Below are 20,994 nucleotides of genomic sequence, written 5' to 3'. Positions count from 1 at the left end.
TTTTATCATAAGCAGTTAATGCCTCTTACAGTTCTCATTTAAAATAATAATAATAATAATAATAATAATAAAAAAAAAAAAAAAAAAAAAAATATTTATTAATAATAATATTATTATTATTATTATTATTATTATTATTAATAATAAATATTAGTTTCATATTTCACATTGAGTCATTCGTTTTGTATTACAATTAAACTTAACCTGTTTACATTTATGTAACTTTACTTGGCAGTCATTTATTCCTCTTTGACTAATCTACCCATTTATCAATTTCCTCGAATTGTTTTGTTGATGAAATGCGCTTCCTTCACAGCGCCTCTATGCGGGTATGTTAATGTTTCAGTTTTACGTGTGTGAGTGAGTGAATGAGAGTGCTGCTCCTCTGTCAATACACGGTGAGTATGTTAATATCTATCGACAGCTCATAACATACTTTAGACAGTTGAGTTGACTAAAAGGTATTTACAGAGCCACATCTAGACGGTTCTCTGTAATGTCGCAGACCAGTGTTTTCATTATAAATACTAAGCGTTAGCCTGCTAGCGTACGAGTATTCAATATCAATATCAATATCAGCGGTTAAGTTAAACCAATGGTAGGGGTTTGAATTGAGTATATAAACACGTCTGTCCGTACGGGTTAGACAAAAAACAGCGAAGACTGTAAAACATCCGTATATCTAGAAACACATTTATTTTTGAAGAAAGACTTAGCTAACTAGCTTCGTTTGAGTTGTTATGGTTTCACTTTCCAATTCACAAGACAGCTAGCGTATTAGCTAATGTGAATTTAGTGTAAGAACATCAATACAGGTTATTTAAATGATGTGACAGTCATGTATGTATGTAAAATATTAACATTGACAGCAAATAAACGATAAAATGACTCCGTATGTTTAACAAGTTAATCAACAAACGTGTTGTTGACTCTTGTTTATGCTTCAAACATAATAAATCAGTAAGTCACCTTGTCTAATGCCACTAAACTTTAACTATAAACCCAACTAATGTAACAAGTGTAATTAGCCTGTTTTCTGATGCTTTGGCATAAGAAACAATGAATAATTCAGGCCCTGTGTGTTTTAAACCTAAAGCTTTGATGACTTTCATTTTCAGCTATGGCCTCTCTCAGTGATCAGCTGGAGGAGGTGAGGGTGAATGCTGAAGGCAGCTTATCTACTCCAGGTTCTGCCCAGGAGATGAGGACAGGGGTGGCAGCCATGGCCAACATCCCCCTCCCGCCCTCCAGCAAATATCGCTACATCGCTGCTGAAAGCATGCTGACGGAGAACAGTAATGGAAATAATAGGAAGGAGGTGAGAGCTGGTGTAATGATTCATTTTTCTCAGCAGTCAAAAGAGTGCATGATTATACAGCAGGAAGCAAACATTTGACTTTTTAACCATTTGCACGTAGTGAATGCTTACAAGGCTATGACCATGTCTTGAAGATTGGGGGATAAAAGTGAGGTAGTAATAGTCCTTTTTATTTAAAGGAATTCAATAATTAGAGGTTTTAAAGGAATAAAGCAGGGAAAAAAATACTAGGAGCTCTTTTCTGGAGTGAAAAGGAACGTCACTGGTTTCAGCCAGCTTGCCACCACCAACATACACATGCCCCGGAATAAGATCGAGATCCTCCACATCAGTGGAGAACATCTCATCTCTGGAAGAGAGCTCATCTATGGATGGACTCAGGACACTCTGGCGCTCTTGGGTCACCTGAGGGTAGTAGCTGTAGGAATATGCACTGCCGATTGAGGACAGATAGTTTTGTCGAGGCAACAGCATAGGCGGAGAATCAAAGTAAACAAGTGGGTCAATCTCTCGTTCAAGACTTAGGCCAGTTGTGGTCTTATTGCAGGGCAAGCGAAGGATTTGATACGACAGGTCAAAGTCTCCAGAGAGCTTTATAAGAGGCTCCATAACTGCAACAGCATCATTAGATGCAATATTCTGTACCAGCTCATCACCTGGTTTCTCCAAATCGAGATTCTCTGTTAGATCAGCAGTGCCTTTGACACCACTACAGAACACATTGCCAGTTGCACTTGTTGACTTTCCATTTTGGCAGCATGTTTCATCAGGAACACTTTGTTGCTCATCCTCATTGGGATCCTCTTCCTCATGGACAGAGGAACTGTCAAGGGGTTGCACATCTGATAGCATACATTCATCCAGTCTACCCTGGCTAGATTCAGCATCATACGCAGAGTCGCTGTAGGTTGTGGGCCTTGTGACCGGTTCCTCCTTGCCTTCCTGAGAGGTGAGCTCTAACTTAGAGTCTTCATTTAAACAGGTCAGTTTTTCTCCCTGTACTACATCAGGGGTAGAGGAGACCACAGAGTTAAGCCCCTTGTCACCACCTTGTTCACTGGCCTTCAGACTCTCAATTTTGTCTATCAGTTTGTTGACTGAATCACTAGGATCTGTTTGGACCTCAGAACAGGCAGTCTCCCGATGCGTCCCTGCATGTTGATAGTGTTGGCGGACACGCAAATCGTAGGATGCAACAGAGGGGAAGTGGGGGTTGATTCTTCTGTAATCGATAGGCTGCATGGGCGCATGTGGGATCACATACCCAGGATACTGCATAAACTGATAAGGGGCCACATATGGACGGCCAAATTGCAAAGCTGGAAAAATAATAATAAAAGATTGTTGCAAGTTAAGTGATCAATGTACAGTAATCAGTGCCTCAAGACTAAACTTACCTGGCCCTGGAAAGCCATAGTGGCCATATGGATTCATGGGCCATTGATACATAAAACAAGGCTGAGATGGTGGCTGAACATAGAAAAAGGGTCTGGTGTGGTTTACTGGATGGTGAGTTTGCCCAACTCCCATTGATTGTGAACTGTTGTTTATGCCTTTTTAAAAAAAAAAAAAAAAAAAAAAAAAAAGAGAAAGAAAGAAAAAAAAAAAAAAAAAAAAGTCACTTGCCAGATCATTAGTATACAGAATTAGCATTTGCCCGGTTGTTGTTGTTTTTACAGCGTCCCTGTATCTCAAACAGTATAGAGCATGGCGCTAGCGACAAAATCATGGGCTGAGAAAATTAGCCTACCTTCCATTTCTTGTGAGGAGACGAAGACAGCACAAAATACAAAACACCGCAATACTGTAAAAACAAACTTGCCACACTCAAAACCATGATAGATCAGACCAAACAAACCAATCAGTAAAGGGCAAGATTATTTAAAAATGGACAGGCATGCTATTAATACCATAACATCAACAGCGAAATGACTAACCTTAGATGTGAAGGTGACAAAGTGGACTCAAATGTGCATAAAGCGAGTGCGACTAACTCTGGCTATAAAGCCTTGCACTTCAGAATTATAGGTTATGATTGTTTCCACTGATCCACATTTTACGCAATCAAATGGTTGACAGCAGGTGTATCCAATTTGTCCTATATTCAGCAAAGCACTGAAATTATTGTGGTTCCAAATGTAAATTCAATAATAATAAAAACAACAATAATAATAATAATAATAATTATTATTAATAATAATAATAACAACAATAATAATAATAATAATAATTATTATTATTATTATTATTATTATTATTATTATTATAGTGTTGTTTCATATTTCACATTGAGTCATTCGTTTTGTATTACAATTAAACTTAACCTGTTTACATTTATGTAACTTTACTTGGCAGTCATTTATTCCTCTTTGACTAATCTACCCATTTATCAATTTCCTCGAATTGTTTTGTTGATGAAATGCGCTTCCTTCACAGGCGCCTCTATGCGGGTATGTTAATGTTTCAGTTTTACGTGTGTGAGTGAGTGAATGAGAGTGCTGCTCCTCTGTCAATACACGGTGAGTATGTTAATATCTATCGACAGCTCATAACATACTTTAGACAGTTGAGTTGACTAAAAGGTATTTACAGAGCCACATCTAGACGGTTCTCTGTAATGTCGCAGACCAGTGTTTTGATTATAAATACTAAGCGTTAGCCTGCTAGCGTACGAGTATTCAATATCAATATCAATATCAGCGGTTAAGTTAAACCAATGGTAGGGGTTTGAATTGAGTATATAAACACGTCTGTCCGTACGGGTTAGACAAAAAACAGCGAAGACTGTAAAACATCCGTATATCTAGAAACACATTTATTTTTGAAGAAAGACTTAGCTAACTAGCTTCGTTTTGAGTTGTTATGGTTTCACTTTCCAATTCACAAGACAGCTAGCGTATTAGCTAATGTGAATTTAGTGTAAGAACATCAATACAGGTTATTTAAATGATGTGACAGTCATGTATGTATGTAAAATATTAACATTGACAGCAAATAAACGATAAAATGACTCCGTATGTTTAACAAGTTAATCAACAAACGTGTTGTTGACTCTTGTTTATGCTTCAAACATAATAAATCAGTAAGTCACCTTGTCTAATGCCACTAAACTTTAACTATAAACCCAACTAATGTAACAAGTGTAATTAGCCTGTTTTCTGATGCTTTGGCATAAGAAACAATGAATAATTCAGGCCCTGTGTGTTTTAAACCTAAAGCTTTGATGACTTTCATTTTCAGCTATGGCCTCTCTCAGTGATCAGCTGGAGGAGGTGAGGGTGAATGCTGAAGGCAGCTTATCTACTCCAGGTTCTGCCCAGGAGATGAGGACAGGGGTGGCAGCCATGGCCAACATCCCCCTCCCGCCCTCCAGCAAATATCGCTACATCGCTGCTGAAAGCATGCTTACGGAGAACAGTAATGGAAATAATAGGAAGGAGGTGAGAGCTGGTGTAATGATTCATTTTTCTCAGCAGTCAAAAGAGTGCATGATTATACAGCAGGAAGCAAACATTTGACTTTTTAACCATTTGCACGTAGTGAATGCTTACAAGGCTATGACCATGTCTTGAAGATTGGGGGATAAAAGTGAGGTAGTAATAGTCCTTTTTATTTAAAGGAATTCAATAATTAGAGGTTTTAAAGGAATAAAGCAGGGAAAAAAATACTAGAATTTATTGTAATCAATTTAAAATATTTGCAAATAATATTTTATTTTAAAATAAGCACACATTTGCTCTTACTCATGTTCCTAATAAGCTGATAATGGCTTGATTAATGTTTCTTGTACTCTATTATGAATTACAGTAATATGGTGAAATTTGACAAGAAAAAAATTGAGTAGTTTGCATTAATGGATATGATTGTTAGTTGTTTAACATCTCTGTCATAGAACAGTCATCAAATGTTTAGCTACTTTTATATTCTACCTTGCACTTTCTCTGTTAAACATGAAGTGTCATGAAAATATATTTTTTAAATATATATGCATTTTGTCCATATTTGATTATTTAGGGGGGAACTGCCTATGGTGGTGAATTGGGGATGTATGGGTTTATACTGGCCATGTGAATGATTGACATAAAGCGCATAATAATACAAAGCACTGGGTAATCTGTCACAGTTTCCTCTGGTGTTTCGCAAGAATTTGTTCTCTTTCCACTCATTTGTATGACTTCCTAGTTCATTTTTACCAGCTGTTGTTGTTTCTGGGTTGTAATGTATTCTTGTTCAGACTATTCTGTTGTACATTATTATCTTCTGATCCTTTTAGTCCCTCAGCCTCCTGCAGAAACTTTCCACCGCTCTTAACATCTTGGAGAAGTATGGCTCCAATCTTACCAACCCCAACAGGCCGAAGTACTGGCGTACAGTAAAGTACAACAATCCTGTCTTCAGGACCACTGTAGATTCTATTCAGGTGTGTGGTGGATGAGATGATGAGGCTTTTTGTATGAACCATACAAATATCTGTGGTTACTATTGTTTATCTTCCTCTTTCAGGGTGGCAGAGCTGTACTCAACTTGTATGGCTACACCAATCAGCAGCAAGATGGCTTGAGCTTTCCTGATGATGTTGTCCAGCCAGATGTTGGGAAGGTGGCGTCAGTGACTCTTGAGGTCATGTGTCTCCGTATGGAGCTGGACATGCTTATCAAGGTCTGAGGCTGTACAGTATAAGCACTTAGTGGGTTTATCACAAAATCACAAATAACCATTCAGCTCACATAGAGTCTGTCTCTTTTCTGTAGGGTAACCATCCTTATCCAGAGTTTTTTGAAAGACTTATTCCCTCCCTCAGTGTGCAGGTACAGTTTTTTTTTTTCATTTCTGCACTTAATTTAATTTGTCTCATAATTTACAGTATATGGTTATAATAACTTGTCCATGCACTTTTTTCAACATCAGAATAGTAGGTTAAAAGTGATATATACACTACCATTCAAAAGTTTTGGGTCAGTAACCTTTTTTTTTTTTTTTTTTGATAGAAATTAATACTTTTATTAAGCAAGGGTACATTAAATTGATCAAAAGTGACAGTAAGGACATTTATAATGTTGCAAAAGAAACAAAAAAAAAAAGTATCAGTAAAAAAATGTGTTGCAGTCTCCAAAAAAAAAAAAAAAAAAAAAAACCTGTTTTCAATAATAAGAGTTTCTTGAGCTCAAAATCATTATATTAGAATGATTTTTGAAGGATCATGTGACCCTGAAGACTTGAGTAATGGCTGCTGAAGATTCAGCTTTGCTATCACATGAATAAATTAAATTTATTAAAATAAATTTAATTTTTTCTCAATTAAAATTAAAAAACATTAAAATAGAAAACACTTATTTAATAAATAATTATTTTTTTATTTTTTTTATTTTTTACAAAATTACTGTTTTTGCTGTATTTTTGATAAATGCAGCCTTGGTGGACATAAGACTTCTTAACACCCCCAAACTTTTGAATGGTAGTGTGTGTACAAGGGAAAGTGCTTCTATTAGATTTGTTAGCTTTTTTGCAAGTTATGTAAATACAGTATCCATATAATGTCTATACAGGATGAGGGAATCAGCACAGATGCAGTTGCCTTCTCTCCTAGTGAAAGTCCATGGGAAAAACAAACTCCCTCGCCTGCAACGACTCCTCTTCAGCCTAAATCTCCATTCAGTCCAGCCCTCTCTCTCTCCTCTCTAGTGCCCTCTAAACAAACAGGTGAGCATGTCACAAATACCAACCCTGGCTTTCCTTTTAAGGAATATATTTAATTGTGAGTGTCCGCTTTCATCATTTCTATTCTATTCTATTGAATTGCTCTGCAGAGAACTGCACCATATGTGGTATATTTCCGGTGTCTGCTCACTGTCCCACCTGTACTCAGCGGCTGTGCATAGAATGTGACAAGCTGTATCACTCCCATTCAGGGCGTTCCACACACATCAGGATTCCCGTGACTTCCTCAAAAGCCACAAAACGGCTCAGGTTAGCACTGTTACTCTGAAAGGTTGAGAGAACATGTTTGTGTAGAGGATTTTGTTGAACACATCTGTATGTCTTTATTTCTTTTTTTTCCTTAGCTCATCACTGTCAACATGGCAGTGTTCATACTGCACTACAGTAAATACAGTGCAGCAGGTTTTGTGTGAAACCTGTGAACGACCCCGCCTGTCCTCTGCTGCTCCATCTCTACAGGAAGAGCCATCTCAGCCCTCTACAATATCTGGTTAGTTTGTACATCCTTTTTGTTTTGTTTTTTCAGTTTACGCTCACTTTTTCCACATTAAATAGGCCATCAGTCCTGTTTGACCTTTTGATATGTAAAGTTGATAATTCGACATAACATAAAAATCTAAATTCTGTGTTTGTTTTTTTTTTGTCCATCACTTCCTTCAATTAGAGTGGCAATGTAAAAGCTGCACTGTGGTGAATGCAGGCAGCAGCATTCTATGCGAGGTGTGTGAGCGCCCTCGTCTGGCCACCAGACCACCTGTCACACCCTCACGTCCGACCCCCTCTACTGCAGGACTAATGGACAGCCAGGTGCCATGATCCATTACATACCATATACAATTTTCTTACAGATAGTTTTGTTTACACATATAGGTGAAGTGTTTAATTTATGTACCAATAAGTCAAATCAAGCTATAGCGCTTTATACAATACCGTTTTCAGAGCAGTTTCATGGTGATAAATGGCAAAATAACAGAATCAATTAAGCAAACTTCTTTAAATTCAAATTCTGCTGTAAAGCAGCTCTGGAAAGACAATAGTGTCATTATTCAGCTCCAGTCAGTTCAGTGTTGATTCAGTTTAATTCAGTAAGTGTGAAAAGTTCATTAATTATGAAATGAGTTCTGCAGAAGGCAAGTGTTGTTATTCATCTCAAATCAGTTCAGTGTTGATTCAGTTTAATTCAAGAACAGAGTTGATGTTGCAAAAATGCATAAATTGTTAAACTAATCTGATTCAGCTAAAAGCTGCTCTATACAAGACAATAGTGTCATCATCCAGCTCAGTTCAGTTCAGTTTAGTTTTGTTCTCATCCGAGAGTGTTTCAGTTCATTCGAATTGACAGTATAACTGAATGAACAATGTTGCAAACAGTAATGTAAAGACTCCCCCATTCTCCACTGTTCATCAGGAAGTTCAGCTGTATAAACTTATAATGAACCAATGTTATTATCAGGGTTCCCACAGGTCCTTGAAATCCTTGAAAGTTTGTGAATCTGAAAAAAATTTCAAGGTCCTGGAAAGTTTTTGAAAATAAACATACATTGAAAGTGCTTGAATTTATTTTGTGCAAGAAGTTTTCTGGAAAAAAAATCCATATTATTCCCTCTGGTCCACCAGTATGTGTTATTTCATCAGCACTTTTTGGCCTATGCGTACTAGCTTGCTTGATTTACATTAGTTACGCGCATTTACGCGTTACGTTAAGTGTTTCCCACGTGAGGTACTTTGTGTTGTACATTGCCATGACGTTAGAGTGACCATATTTCCTTTTTCCCTGACATGTCCTCTTTTTGGACCTAAAAAAATGCCTCCGGCCGGGATTTCTAAATCGCCCAAAATGTCGGGGATTCGGTTTTTACTTTCTACAGTCACCAATGATTGTGTGCGTCTTTGTATTAGAGTGCTGCAAGGGACTGTTTTCTTAACCCTGCTCTCACTGAATTTCTGACCATTATTGCCCGCTCCCGTGATTTTTGTGTCCAGTCCCGCACACTCCCACAAAAATTCTAATATTGCATAATTTTCACGCATCAGGGAGCATCTATCAATATGCAGAGTATTTAAATCTCTTTTGAATGAGCGCTCGCTGATCACTTTCACTTCTGTTTACGCGATCATGCACGCTCTGTGTAAAGTAAGATCAGATATTTGTCAATAAGCTCAGGATCTGTTGAGCAGCAAATCAGCCTAGGTCTATCAGCCATCCCTCTCTCCTCAACCCATGATCAGTCAAATCTGAAGTTGCCAAGTCTGCATTTTTTTTTTTCTCCTACGGCTACTTTAAAACTGTTAATGGATTGATTTTCCCCTGTGGGTTAAAGGTTTCAAATGTTGCTTAAATAAAATTTGACTGAAATGCTTGTATTGAAACATTTTGCATTCTGCCTATGATAAAACTGTGCTAGATGTTAAGTTTTGTCAAGAAGGGCCACTGGTAGGAAGCTTTTTAGCTGTTTATAATCAATATGCATAACAGTAACTGTAAAATATGTATTTTAGGTATGGAAATTATATTTATAGTTTTGATATTTGGGATATGGTCATTGCACTACTTTGGGCACTACTTTAACCACCAACCAACCAACCACACCCCAGCCCCCCGCCCCGCCCGCACCCACTGTCCTCTTTTTGGAAAACTAAAATATGGTCACCCACCCTACATGACGTTCATGCACGCACAGATAATGTAAACCCATGAGGTAAGAAAAACTTAAAAGCATATTCATATATCTTAAATATTCTGGTTACATGAGCCTAAGCTCTTTACAATAAAATCCATGCAAAAGTTAATATCAGATCTTTTTAGAATACAGTATAGGTTGTACCGAATATTCTTCAGAAATACAACAAATAGAATATCAGATCTCTGTCATGGCCAAAAATAAATGAGGTTACGATGTAACTTCGCTCTCACTTGAAATGTGTCCCCACGTCCTTGAATTTGAGGGTATTGAACCTGGAAATTCCTTGAAAGGTCCTTGAATTTTAAGTTAATCAAGGTGTGGGAACCCTGTATTATGGTGTGCTAAATAAAGATGACGTTTATTTTTGGTGCTGCTGCTGCTGGGTGTTACAGATAATCTATTTAACATTGATTAACTGATGAGAATATTCTGATTTGTCATTGCAAATGAAATGAGTCTCATGCTGAGTTTTATCCTGAATGTAGGTTCCTGTTTTGACTTCTCCTATTTTCCTTCTGTCATTCAGTGGGTTTGCAAGTTTTGTACGTATGTCAACCACACACCATCACCTGCATGCGAAATGTGTTGTCTTTCGAGGTCAGAGCCTGCTCTGTCACCCCCTAAGCCCCTCCCACTCTCACCAGTCAAGGACATCACACCGCTTCAATCCCCACCTAAAGTCATTCCCACTGAGGACCCTGATTTCAAAAGGCAAAGACTGATGAAGGAGGAAGGGCTTAAACTTATTCAGATCATTCGTGTAAGTCTGATCATTTTTGTTGTTGTAGCCTGCGCATCATCCTCAGAAGTTTACAAGTATCCTCATTGTCTCTGTCCTTTTTTCAGGAGGGAGAGAAGAAAGGAGTGAGCCCAGAGGAGGTTTACACCAGCATGTGTGTGTCAGGAAACAGTAATGTAACGCCGTATGACTGGCTGAAAGCAGAGCTACCTCATGTGCTTGATGAGATCTGTGTGATGGCTGCATCCTGTCAGCAAGAGCGCAACACACAATCAAACTGTTTAGAGGGGAATAATGGCCAGGATGGACAAAAGAGCAATGCAGTGCCCCTGTCCAGAGCAGAAGCAAAACGGGCCTGGCTGGCAGCAGGGGGCGACAATGAGAAGGCTGTCAGGTGTGCTCTCAGAGACCGAAGAGTTAAAGTGAGTGAAGACTATTCTTGTGCATCCAGTCACAGTAATACTCATACCGATTGAACATCTATGGCTTTTATTTGGGGAATTCCATCTGTGTTTCTAATAATTTAATAACATTGTTAAATATCATTTTTTAAAATACTTTTTATAATGTTGCCTAAACTCACTTATCATTTTTAGTGTTTTATTTTTTATATATTTAAAGAACGTAATATTGAATATTGATGTTGTTTGTAACATGAAAATAATTATTGGCTTATCAGTATCGTCCAGAAATGTAATATAGTTGCATTCCTGGTAAATATGACATTTTGTCTCTTTTTGTTTGTTAGGTAAAAGAGCTAGGCTCTCTGGGCTTTAATGATGTGACCCGCTGTGAAGAAGCCCTGCGGCAGAGTGGAGGGGATGTGAGGGGGGCTCTTGCTCTGCTGCAGCGCCCTTTACTGGAGCCATTCCATCAGCGCATGTGGAGCGAGGAACCAGAGCCCCCCATCGACATCAACCATCCAGATAAACAGGTGACTGGCCTTTACCTTAATGGAGCTTCACTGAAACACTGCATTGCCTTCTCACCACTAAATGTGCAAAACAGTTTTTTGTGAAAACTTGTATCATCTTTTGTGTGATATATATTTATTTAGCTTTAATTAATTACATAATGCTGGCCTCCAAAGATGTTCACAGTAGTCAGTTGTGAAAATGTTAAAAGTTATGTTATTAAAACATTACTTAAATGAACTTATTCTATGGGTTTAGCATGTTTGCCGTAGGCTGCTAGCAGTGTTTGATCTGCCCAGCTGGGGGCGCTGTGAGCTGGTTCTGTCATTGCTGCGGGACCCCACAGCCACATACACACTGGAGGATGTGGTTCAGGCGGTGCGTGAATCACCGGACAGGGACTTCATTCGTCGTGTGCTGAATAAGGATTGCCCCATCTGCCTGTCAGTTTTTCCCCACAGCAAGGTACTTTGCATCAGGTCCTTCTATGTGATTGACTCCAAATCTTGCACTTTTTACATCAGAATGCCCTTACCTTTAGGCATATGAACTGTTGAAGGGAAAGTTCACCTAAAAATCATCATCAAGTCATTTACGCACCATTTTTTGTTCTAAACCTGTATGACTTGCTTTTGTCTGTGGAACACAAAAGAAAATATTGTGAATCATTTTGGTAACCAAAAAGTTTTTGTTCCCATTGACTTGGGAAGGAGTTGTAATATTTGTCCACATAATGAAAGTCAATGGGAATCTAAACAGTTTGGTTAACAACATTTTTCAAAAATATCTTCTTTTATGTTCCGTAGAAGAAAGTCAGTGGTGCAGGTTTGGAACAACATGAGGGAGATTAAATGATGACAGAATTTCCATTTTTGAACCAGTCATTTACTCAGCATCATGTTGTTTCAAAATTGTATGATTTTATTTCTTCAGTTGAATGCAAAAAGAAAACATTTTGAAAAATGTCTACTAGTTGCGGTGTTAGTTTATATTGTCATAAGACGTACTGTCCTGCTGGGTCCAGTTCACAAATGATCGCTACATGGAAAAATGGTGTTACATTTTTTGGCTAATGTATGTGTTTGAAAGTACCCTACATTAAGTCAGGGCTATTTTTGGCGTGTTTTTCTGTCTGTCTTAGATGCGGTCTCTGACATCCTGCCAGTGCTCTGTGTGCTGTGGATGTTTCAAGCAGCATTTCACCATAGCGGTGAGGGACAAGCACATCAGAGACATGGTGTGTCCTGTCTGCACAGAGCCTGACATCAACAACCCTGAGCACCTGAACAGCTACTTCTCCACTCTGGACATACAGGTACTGCGAGAGAGAAAAAAAAAATAATAAAGATGGTCAGTGCAATACTGGGACTTGACACAGCAGCAATATAACTGGGCTTCAAGCTACTCACTGTGATGTATCAAATTATCTTTTGTGTGTGTGTGTGTATGTGTGTGTGTGTGTGTGTGTGTGTGTGTGTGTGTGTGTGTGTGTGTCTGTGACTGCCCAGCTCAGGGATTGTCTAGAACCGGATGTGTACGATCTTTTCCACAAGAAGCTGACTGAGCAGGCTCTCATCAAGGACCCAAAGTTCCTGTGGTGCAGCCATGTGAGTGACACTGCCTCCCTGCACTTCCTCACTGTTCACTTCTTCTCAGAGATAGCTCAAACAGCTGTAGTCTCATTCAAGCGTAATTTAGTGATCTGAAAAGAGGTGCATGATGTGAAGTGTCTTCATGTTTGCATCTCATGCATCTCTTTCACTCTCTTCTCATTTCCACAGTGCTCATATGGCTTCATCTACGACGGCGATCAACTCAAGGTCACCTGTATGCAGTGCAGGAAAAGCTTCTGTGCTCAATGCAAAAAACCTGTAAGTATTTTCAGAAAGCAAGAAACAGATATGCAGGAACCTCACATGAACATAGGACTTGAATGTCAGTGCTGGGGAGTAATTAAAAGTAGCGGCAGTATCAATTCACCTGTGTTTTTCAGTAGAATGACAGTAGTCAGTAGCTTCAAAAGAGTGTCTCATATGCAATAACACATTATGTTTACCAACAAGTCCAAAACAAACTCTCATATGTATGTGTAATAACCAAAAAAAATGAATGAATACTTCATTGAATGATGGTAGCTAATGTCTTACTCTTTATCTGTCTGTCTCTTTTTGCAGTGGGAGCCGCAGCACATGGGGCTCTCGTGCGAGCAGTTCCAGCTGTGGAAGCGAGAGAATGACCCCGAGTACCAGAGGCAGGGCTTGGCCGGATACCTGCGTGACAATGGGATCAGTGAGTCACCTTTTGATCTGTTAGAAGCCTGTCGGACCTGTGCTTTCACTCTTCTAATCCAAATATACTCACAACAAACAGTATTGCTGCCATCACTGCCCCTGCCCCACTCTGACTGCCACAATGGATCTTAACCTTAAGAAACAAATTGCCTGCTTATACAGTCTGTTTGTTTGTTTTTGTTGTGTTTGCTCCACTGGAGAAGGAAAACCAAATCAAATATTAATGTTGGGTATTTTTCACAGGCATTTTTATTCTGACTTCACACCTCATGAGAGAGTTACTGATTGCACAATAGCTGGTTCTAGTGTAGCCTTTCACTTAAGACTTTTTCTCTCTCTGTCTTTTCTTCTGAATCCATTCATCTGGCTTTCTTTTTATCTGTATATCTGTCATTCTGTCTATACATCAGAAGGTCATTTTAATGATTCAGTATGCTGAAATATTAAATATGAAGTTATGAAGAATTGAATTGAATTGAAGTTCTATAGGTGGAATTTTAAAGAGATCTATTTATCTGTGTGCCATGTCTCTAACTCTATCTATCTGTTGGATTGGTATGTGGCATGTGTTAATTGTGAGTAATCAAGATCTGAAATGTCAACAGTAGAATGGTCTCATAGCCTAAAATATGGTCATATTGCCTTGTTCAGATCAAGTTCTCTACACACCAATTCTAGGTTTGAATGAGGAGGATTAAGAATTATTAAAACATAAAATGGGTGAATGTTAAAAACAACCTATGTTACCTGTCAGTAATGGGTATCAAGTGGTGCAATCAATAAGCAAATACGTAATATTTATATATATAAGTCATTAAAGTTATATATATATATATATATATATATATATATATATATATTTATCTTTAAATATGTAATAAATATATAAAGTTTATAATAAATGTATATTTAAATATGTAATGTAAACTTTAAACGTAGTTAATATTTATCTTTATGACTGATATTTTCTTCCTTTCAAAGCTAAAACCTATTTCTTTTCATTTTATGCCATGTCTATGTATTTGTCTGTTAACGGTTACCGGAAAACTCTGGATTTTCTTGGATTTATCTGGATTTTCAATGTGATTTGATTGTCACGACAATAGACAAACACAGTCTATTTGATTATGTAAATTATGTTTCATTTTTTATCAAACGCAAAAAGTAAACATCCACAGTATAGGCTGAAAACTGTAACACAGGCCATTCTTTCTGTCATGTAATGCTTTTCTCTATATCTGTCTTTCTGTCTTGTAGCTTGCCCTAACTGCAGGTTCCAGTATGCCCTGGCCAGGGGTGGATGTATGCACTTCAGTTGTTCCCAGTGCAGGTATCAGTTCTGCAGTGGATGCAACAACCCCTTCCACACAGTGAGTTCCTGTCTTGTCTTGTTGTCTTAGGATTGTTTGTGCCTATTTGTAGCTCTATGTGCATGTTATACGGTGCTGTACGTGACTGTGATATTCAGTTTGAAGCCAGCTATGGCTGGGCTAAAAGTAGAAGCCTTCTCGGGAGCACTGTTTCCTCCCCTCTTTTTATTCATCCTCTTTCCCTCACACTCTTGCTCACTCCTTCTCTGGCAGACGTGTGCAGTGAACCAGTGTACTGTGACAGGTCTGCATGCCCATCACCCCAGAGACTGCCTCTTCTACCTCCGAGACTGGGAGCCTTCCAGGCTTCAGGCCTTACTGCAGGTACACACACACACACTACACACTCTCACTTTAACACAGGAACACACATTTCCTTCTAAACATTCACACGCACAGCACTCTTTTGCCAGGTTTGGTGGTGAAATATCACTTCTTATCTCCACTGATTTATTTCGGATACTTTTTTGAACGTCATTTTGTTTCCTCAGAAAAAGGGGGTGAACTACAATACTGACACAGCACCAGGAGCACAGACTGGTACGTCTTTATTCGTAAGATTCGTAAGGTTTGTTCTAAAAGCCTGTTCACAAAAAGAAAGATAACTATATTAGCGTCCACACCAACAAACAATAATGTTCTGTTTTTTTTTGTAAGCGCGTACTGAAGTTATGTTGTCTGTTGGCTGTTAATGTTTTTATCATTCCTCAGCTGAAAAAAATGTTTTCAAAGTGATTTCATTGATATCGTTCCTTTGTGTCGTTATCGTTATAGCTGTGGTGTGGACTTCACTGTTCTCGTAAATTTAGAATGAGTATTACAACTTTGTAGCTATCGTTAGTTATCGTCCTTTGTGTGAGCAGGCCTGATTTCAGTCTGTCTTATCTACCCAGCACTTCTCTAATTTGTTTATCTGTCTGTCTTTTCATCTAATTTGTCCGTCTCTATCTTAAAGTCTAGTTTGCTTCCAGTTTCACTCTTTATCTCAATTGCCCAGTGGAGCAAAATTGCTTTTACTGTAATGAAAGCCTAAAAGCTGGACATCATAAAGCAAAGCACTGTTTTCTGACTAAACAGCCATCCAATTACCGCTTCTCAGGCCAAGGGTATATTTGTACCATGAGATCGTAGTCAAACACACACACATACACCTACTCCTCACAGCTTTATTTCACACTCCCTTCCACTTCTCTATCCTGAAAATATCTTTCTCAAAAACTCTACCTTTCCCCCAAATGCATCCTTGCTGTGGTGTTTTTGCTTCAGGTGTGTGTGGAGTGATCGAGCAGAAAGATGAAGGGCCTCGTCCGACTGATTCGCCGTGTGGGGCTCAGACTCAGCCAGCCCAGGCAGGACTCTGCGAGTGAGTGACATCATTGTTACCATGTTGACTGCTCCCTGTACACTCTTAAAAATAAAGGTTCTTTATTGCCATCTGTGGTTCCATGAAGAACCTTTAACATGCATGGAACCTTTCCATTTCACAGAAGGTTCTTCATAGTCAAAAAACATTCTTAAGATCGTTAAAATGTTCTGTACACTAAGAAAAAAAGAGGTTCTTAAAACAAAAAAAATTCAAAAAAAACAAAAAACAAAAATTTTGAAAAAAAATAATACTTCAAAATTTTTTGCAGTACCATCAACCACAATCATTTTCAAAACCATCAACTCTATCAGTGTGAATCATTTTTAAATCAGTCTTTCTTTGGAATAACTGCCAGTAGCAAGAAGTAAAAAGGTCAAGGTAGGCTATAAATGAATTATAAGATCACCACCACTAAGCTTCTGACCGCTCTTTCAATCTTTAAGATCTACAAATTTGAGTTTAGAATAATTTTGTACGATCACTAGTATATTCTCAACTAGGCTGGACTGGAAGTGGACTAATGAGTATTAGTTGTTAAAGTGCCCCTATTATGCTATTTTTACAGTTCCTGATATTGTTTTGGGAGTCTCCTGCAATAGGATTACACGCATGCAAGGTCAAAATCCAGCAATTTTTAAACGATTCGTTCAAAGTAGTTCAAAGATTCAGTCTCTCTAAACCCCTCCTTTCCGTGAGCCTGCTCTGCTCTGACTGGTCAGATGGCCTAGTCTGTTCTGATTGGTCTACGGCGTACAGTTGTGTCGGAAACAATGCGCCTATTTCAATAGTTCTGTATTTTGAACGTTCTGTAGAAAATATAAACATCTATTATTTATCATATTTACAGGTTGTGATTCAGCTGGTCCAAATAAACAGGATACTGATCCATCTTTCAACAGCAAGCGTCTTGTGAATCCCGTGTTGAACTCCCTGAGATTAGAGAAGCAGTCATCAGTAGAATGATGTGTTTGTGGGTGGGGTCAAGTTGTTTCCGGCCGGTCAACATAGAACATAGGTGCGCATTATGCAAATGTGTTACCCTGTGATGTGTAGCTGTCACGGAAGTGGGATTCGAATTACTAACAAATTACACAACCTCTTCAGAGTCGATTCTTTATTTTGGGAAACAATAACTTTATTTATTGTGCACTTTTTAGCTTTACAACTTTGCAGATCGTTTCATTAACTTACAGCTACATTACACACTGCATGAAAGGCAATATTGAAAATGGCATAATAGGAGGACTTTAACAACCGATTTTTCAAGACACATAAAAGCTTAGAAATTCACAAGTGAGTTATTACTGGTTTATTTTATGTTGTAGAATAAAATGTGAAAATAACTTGAGCTTTATTGTTATTGTTGGACGTTATTTCAGGCTTTCAACCAAAAACCCATTTAAAAAAAATTTACTTAAGGATGATGGAACTAGTAGTGCAACAATGAATTTCTGTGTTTAAGGATTCATTCCTGCAGCACTCTATAACATAAAGGACCAGATTTACTAAACAGGGCAAAGTAGCGTGAGAGCCCGGTTCCGAAACCGCACCGATGGGCATGGAAATTTTTACAGGTGATTGACTGACAACGCTCAAATTAAAGAACACAGACACAACTTCTCATTTACATATCGACCAATGCAATATACTAAGCGCAGCGCAAATTAGCGTACTCGCAAATAAGCAGAGCCGATACTCATGAGGTGCGGGTGATGTATTTATGACACAGGCGCAGCTTGTTACATGTAAACTGACAAACAACACAAAATAACATGCTTTTTTGGAGTGTTAATGGCGCAAATACCAGTAATTTGGTGAGTGCAAACATTAGTAAATCGCGTTGGATGTTAGATGTTGGATGTTAATACCCTCCTCCGATAAATTTTGAGTCTGAAAGGGAAACTCTTACAAATGCATATTCAATAAGGTCAGTCACAAAAATAACTGTCCACTCCTTTTCAGCACTAATTCTTCACTGTGCGACATTAAAAACCTAACACCAAAAGAATTTATGCACCAAAAGACTGTTTCCGTTGGCACAAGCTGTTAGTAAATCTAGCCCAAAGACTCTAACAAATGTTTGTATACTTGGAATATGTCAACACTAATATGAAGTATAGTATTTAATTTGCCACATTGTGAGTGAATATTGTAATCACATTTAAATTTTGACTGCAGTATGCTCTAGCCTTAAGCAGGATTAGTGAGACACTGACAAAAACATCAGTTGCAATGCAATGGCCAAAGACATCTGTTGACTTTAAAAGACAAAAAAAAAAAAAAAAAAAACCTGTGTACTCAGCAAGACAAAATGACCCAAATGCCTTGTTAGGAGTAAATAAAATAGTGTTATCCTCTGTGTTTCAGGAAGCATTATCGAGAGTATCTGGTCAGCCTCATTAATGGGCATTCTATTGACCCTGCCCACCTTTACACTCCTGATGAGCTGATCGTGGCCTGCAGGAGATACCATGTGGACGTCAGACAGGGGGACGGAGAAGACGAGAGAGCATACTTTGCCAGACTGCTTAAGGTGGGATTGATACTACCCTTTCTTCAGTCAATAAGCATGACTTTTTATGTGTGTGTGTGTGTGTGTGTACAGCCATCAAAATCTATCTTTACCTTTCACATCTGCAGAAACTCATGGATGACGTGCCTCTGGGTGACAAGGTCCTTCGCAAGAAGTGAAAACTTTTTTTACCATGATCATTTAAACTCTGGACTATTTTAAATATAGCTCTTCTTTATGATATGAGCTGCGAGGCAGACGGAATGTTAAACACAGTGCTTCCCTGTTCTAAATGTGATGTGGTTTCACACATTTGCACAATGCACACACTGGTGAATTTTTCTTTTTTCTCTAAAGTTTTGCAATTGAAAATTCTTCCTTTTAATCAAATTAGATTTTAATCACAAACAAATATAACTAAATTTAACAAAAAAAAAAACAAACACTACAGACATAATTAAACAAATCAACAACTCTTTCAATGAATGCAAACATTTATTTTTTTTTTTTTTTTGTAATTTTAAATTTAAGCATCAAAATTGTAAAACAACAGCATTTTAAATGGTTTTAATGTGTGATCCTTCAGCTAATTGTACTTAAAGCTGTTCATTAGCAGAGTGTATTTAATCAGAATAAATTGAGAAACTAATCTGCAGATTGATAGGTGTCAAATATCATACAAAGTAATAATGGAACGATGTTTTGAATGTGGGTCTCTATGTATATATATATATGATTAAACATAATTTATAAAATGTTGAATTTAGTGACTCTTTCTGTTTCAAAGAGAGCAAAATAGTCGACAACTCTTAAAAAGATAAGCAGTAAAACCACCATCATGCTGACATCACTCGAACAACATCTCAAAGACGTTATTTATTACTTTTCCGTCCAGTCGTTTCAAGGTTGTCTCCGAGATCAGAGCGCTTAACATCGTTGCTCATCTCTGTATAAGTCTTAAAGCCATTTACAGTGGGGTTGTAGTCAGGGAAACCACTGATCAGTTGCTATTTTTAGTCAGAGGACATTTGTGCAGCCAGATATTACTGAATATATTAATTCATTTTTGAAGTGCATGATCATGAAAGAGCATGGGCCGTTTTAAGCAAAAAATTAAATGCACACATAATGAGAAAGTCAATGATATTTTTAAGAGGTCATTATTCTTAGCAATGAGAATTACATGCACTGTAAAGTTTTATGATGCTAATTGGTCACATGCAGTAGTTCAGTTCTTTTTTTGTTTAGCTGATGTTCACCAATGTAGGATTCTTCAGAAGCACACTTAACTGCACAGCTGTGAAATATTGAGTTTCCTATCAGGATATATGATATCAAACCAGCCACTTATCCCTCCCTAATGAGGGCAGTTTGCTGCACGACAAGGTATAAGATATAACTGATGGAAAAACACAGGTACAGTTGCCTTTGTGTGACAAATAATATTTTGAGTCTTCTTGTATCACCAAAACCTTGATAGCTATAATCCAAAATGAATCGTAGTTAGTGTGTAGATTGTTTTGTCCTGTTTTTGAACATATTGATTGGCTCTGCAGAAAGCACTGACATACTAAGAAATGCATGATGGGAAATGGTGATAGAGGAAACCCCATGAGGAGCAGAGGACAGACTGACACATGTTCTGAGGTAATTGTCTGTGTGAGGGCACAGCAGTGAAGGAGGTCCATAATAACAAAGAAGCTTTAATATGTTTATTTTGAGATATTTTGATAACACTTTTACAATAAGGTCCAATTAGGGCTAATGGTAGTTTTTTTTTGTTTTTGTTTTTTCTAATTTGTGTTAACAGATGTAATTAACAAATGGAACCTTACTGTAAAGTGTTAGCAATATTTTCATTTTTTGAGCAATTTAGTTTGGGAACAGAATCAGTCAAAGCAGGGTTAAAGGTTAAAATGCAATGATAGATGTAATTGGTTACAATGCAAATAGATTTACATCACGCTGTCTGTGACTGAGGCAATAGTTCAAAGTTTTACCCTGAATAAGCACACTCGAAGTGGCTTTTTCTCCACAATTACCACAGTTGTGGCAAGCTGTGATATGACGTCTAACTTGTTT

General features: G+C 37.9%; 2 protein-coding genes across 5 annotated transcripts; one reads left to right on the top strand and one right to left on the bottom strand.

The window, feature by feature from the left end:
• Positions 1 to 211: 211 nt before the first annotated feature.
• Positions 212 to 19,324, top strand: LOC109095459 (E3 ubiquitin-protein ligase RNF31-like). Of its 4 annotated transcripts, none has more exons than XM_042774218.1 (23): positions 212 to 329; positions 1,119 to 1,318; positions 5,592 to 5,738; positions 5,822 to 5,977; positions 6,070 to 6,126; positions 6,865 to 7,018; positions 7,126 to 7,285; positions 7,381 to 7,526; positions 7,701 to 7,843; positions 10,247 to 10,480; positions 10,567 to 10,881; positions 11,208 to 11,393; positions 11,632 to 11,838; positions 12,515 to 12,688; positions 12,882 to 12,980; positions 13,155 to 13,244; positions 13,548 to 13,662; positions 14,922 to 15,034; positions 15,248 to 15,358; positions 15,526 to 15,574; positions 16,301 to 16,397; positions 18,768 to 18,933; positions 19,041 to 19,324. In XM_042774218.1, exons 2-23 carry the CDS (start codon positions 1,121 to 1,123, stop codon positions 19,089 to 19,091), a joined length of 3,168 nt encoding a protein of 1,055 aa, XP_042630152.1. In that variant the 5' UTR covers positions 212 to 329; positions 1,119 to 1,120; the 3' UTR covers positions 19,092 to 19,324. The 4 variants fall into 4 exon arrangements, with proteins under 4 accessions (XP_042630152.1, XP_042630162.1, XP_042630140.1 ...); XM_042774228.1 differs by having other exon boundaries at positions 283 to 398; positions 7,228 to 7,285; XM_042774206.1 differs by having other exon boundaries at positions 283 to 398.
• LOC122134183 (bucky ball-like) lies at positions 1,487 to 3,375 on the bottom strand. Its single transcript, XM_042774252.1, has 4 exons — positions 3,256 to 3,375; positions 3,069 to 3,122; positions 2,716 to 2,871; positions 1,487 to 2,637 (listed from the first exon to the last, which is right to left on the bottom strand). Exons 2-4 carry the CDS (start codon positions 3,073 to 3,075, stop codon positions 1,502 to 1,504), a joined length of 1,299 nt encoding a protein of 432 aa, XP_042630186.1. The 5' UTR covers positions 3,076 to 3,122; positions 3,256 to 3,375; the 3' UTR covers positions 1,487 to 1,501.
• Positions 19,325 to 20,994: the final 1,670 nt, after the last annotated feature.

The sequence above is a fragment of the Cyprinus carpio genome, chromosome A2, assembly GCF_018340385.1.
Source record: "Cyprinus carpio isolate SPL01 chromosome A2, ASM1834038v1, whole genome shotgun sequence".
In the NCBI taxonomy this organism is placed as follows: domain Eukaryota; kingdom Metazoa; phylum Chordata; class Actinopteri; order Cypriniformes; family Cyprinidae; genus Cyprinus; species Cyprinus carpio.
This window is presented reverse-complemented; position numbering and strand designations above follow the sequence as displayed.

Coding starts and splice junctions, on each gene's coding strand:
- LOC122134183 (XM_042774252.1), bottom strand. Junction 2,638..2,715: donor CTATGGCTTTCCAGGGCCAG/GTAAGTTTAGTC, acceptor TTATTTTTCCAG/CTTTGCAATTTGGCCGTCCA.
- LOC109095459 (XM_042774218.1), top strand. CDS start 1,121: ATGGCCTCTCTCAGTGATCAGCTGGAGGAGGTGAGGGTGAATGCTGAA. Junction 11,839..12,514: donor CAGTTTTTCCCCACAGCAAG/GTACTTTGCATC, acceptor TGTCTGTCTTAG/ATGCGGTCTCTGACATCCTG. Junction 15,575..16,300: donor AGCACCAGGAGCACAGACTG/GTACGTCTTTAT, acceptor TTTTTGCTTCAG/GTGTGTGTGGAGTGATCGAG.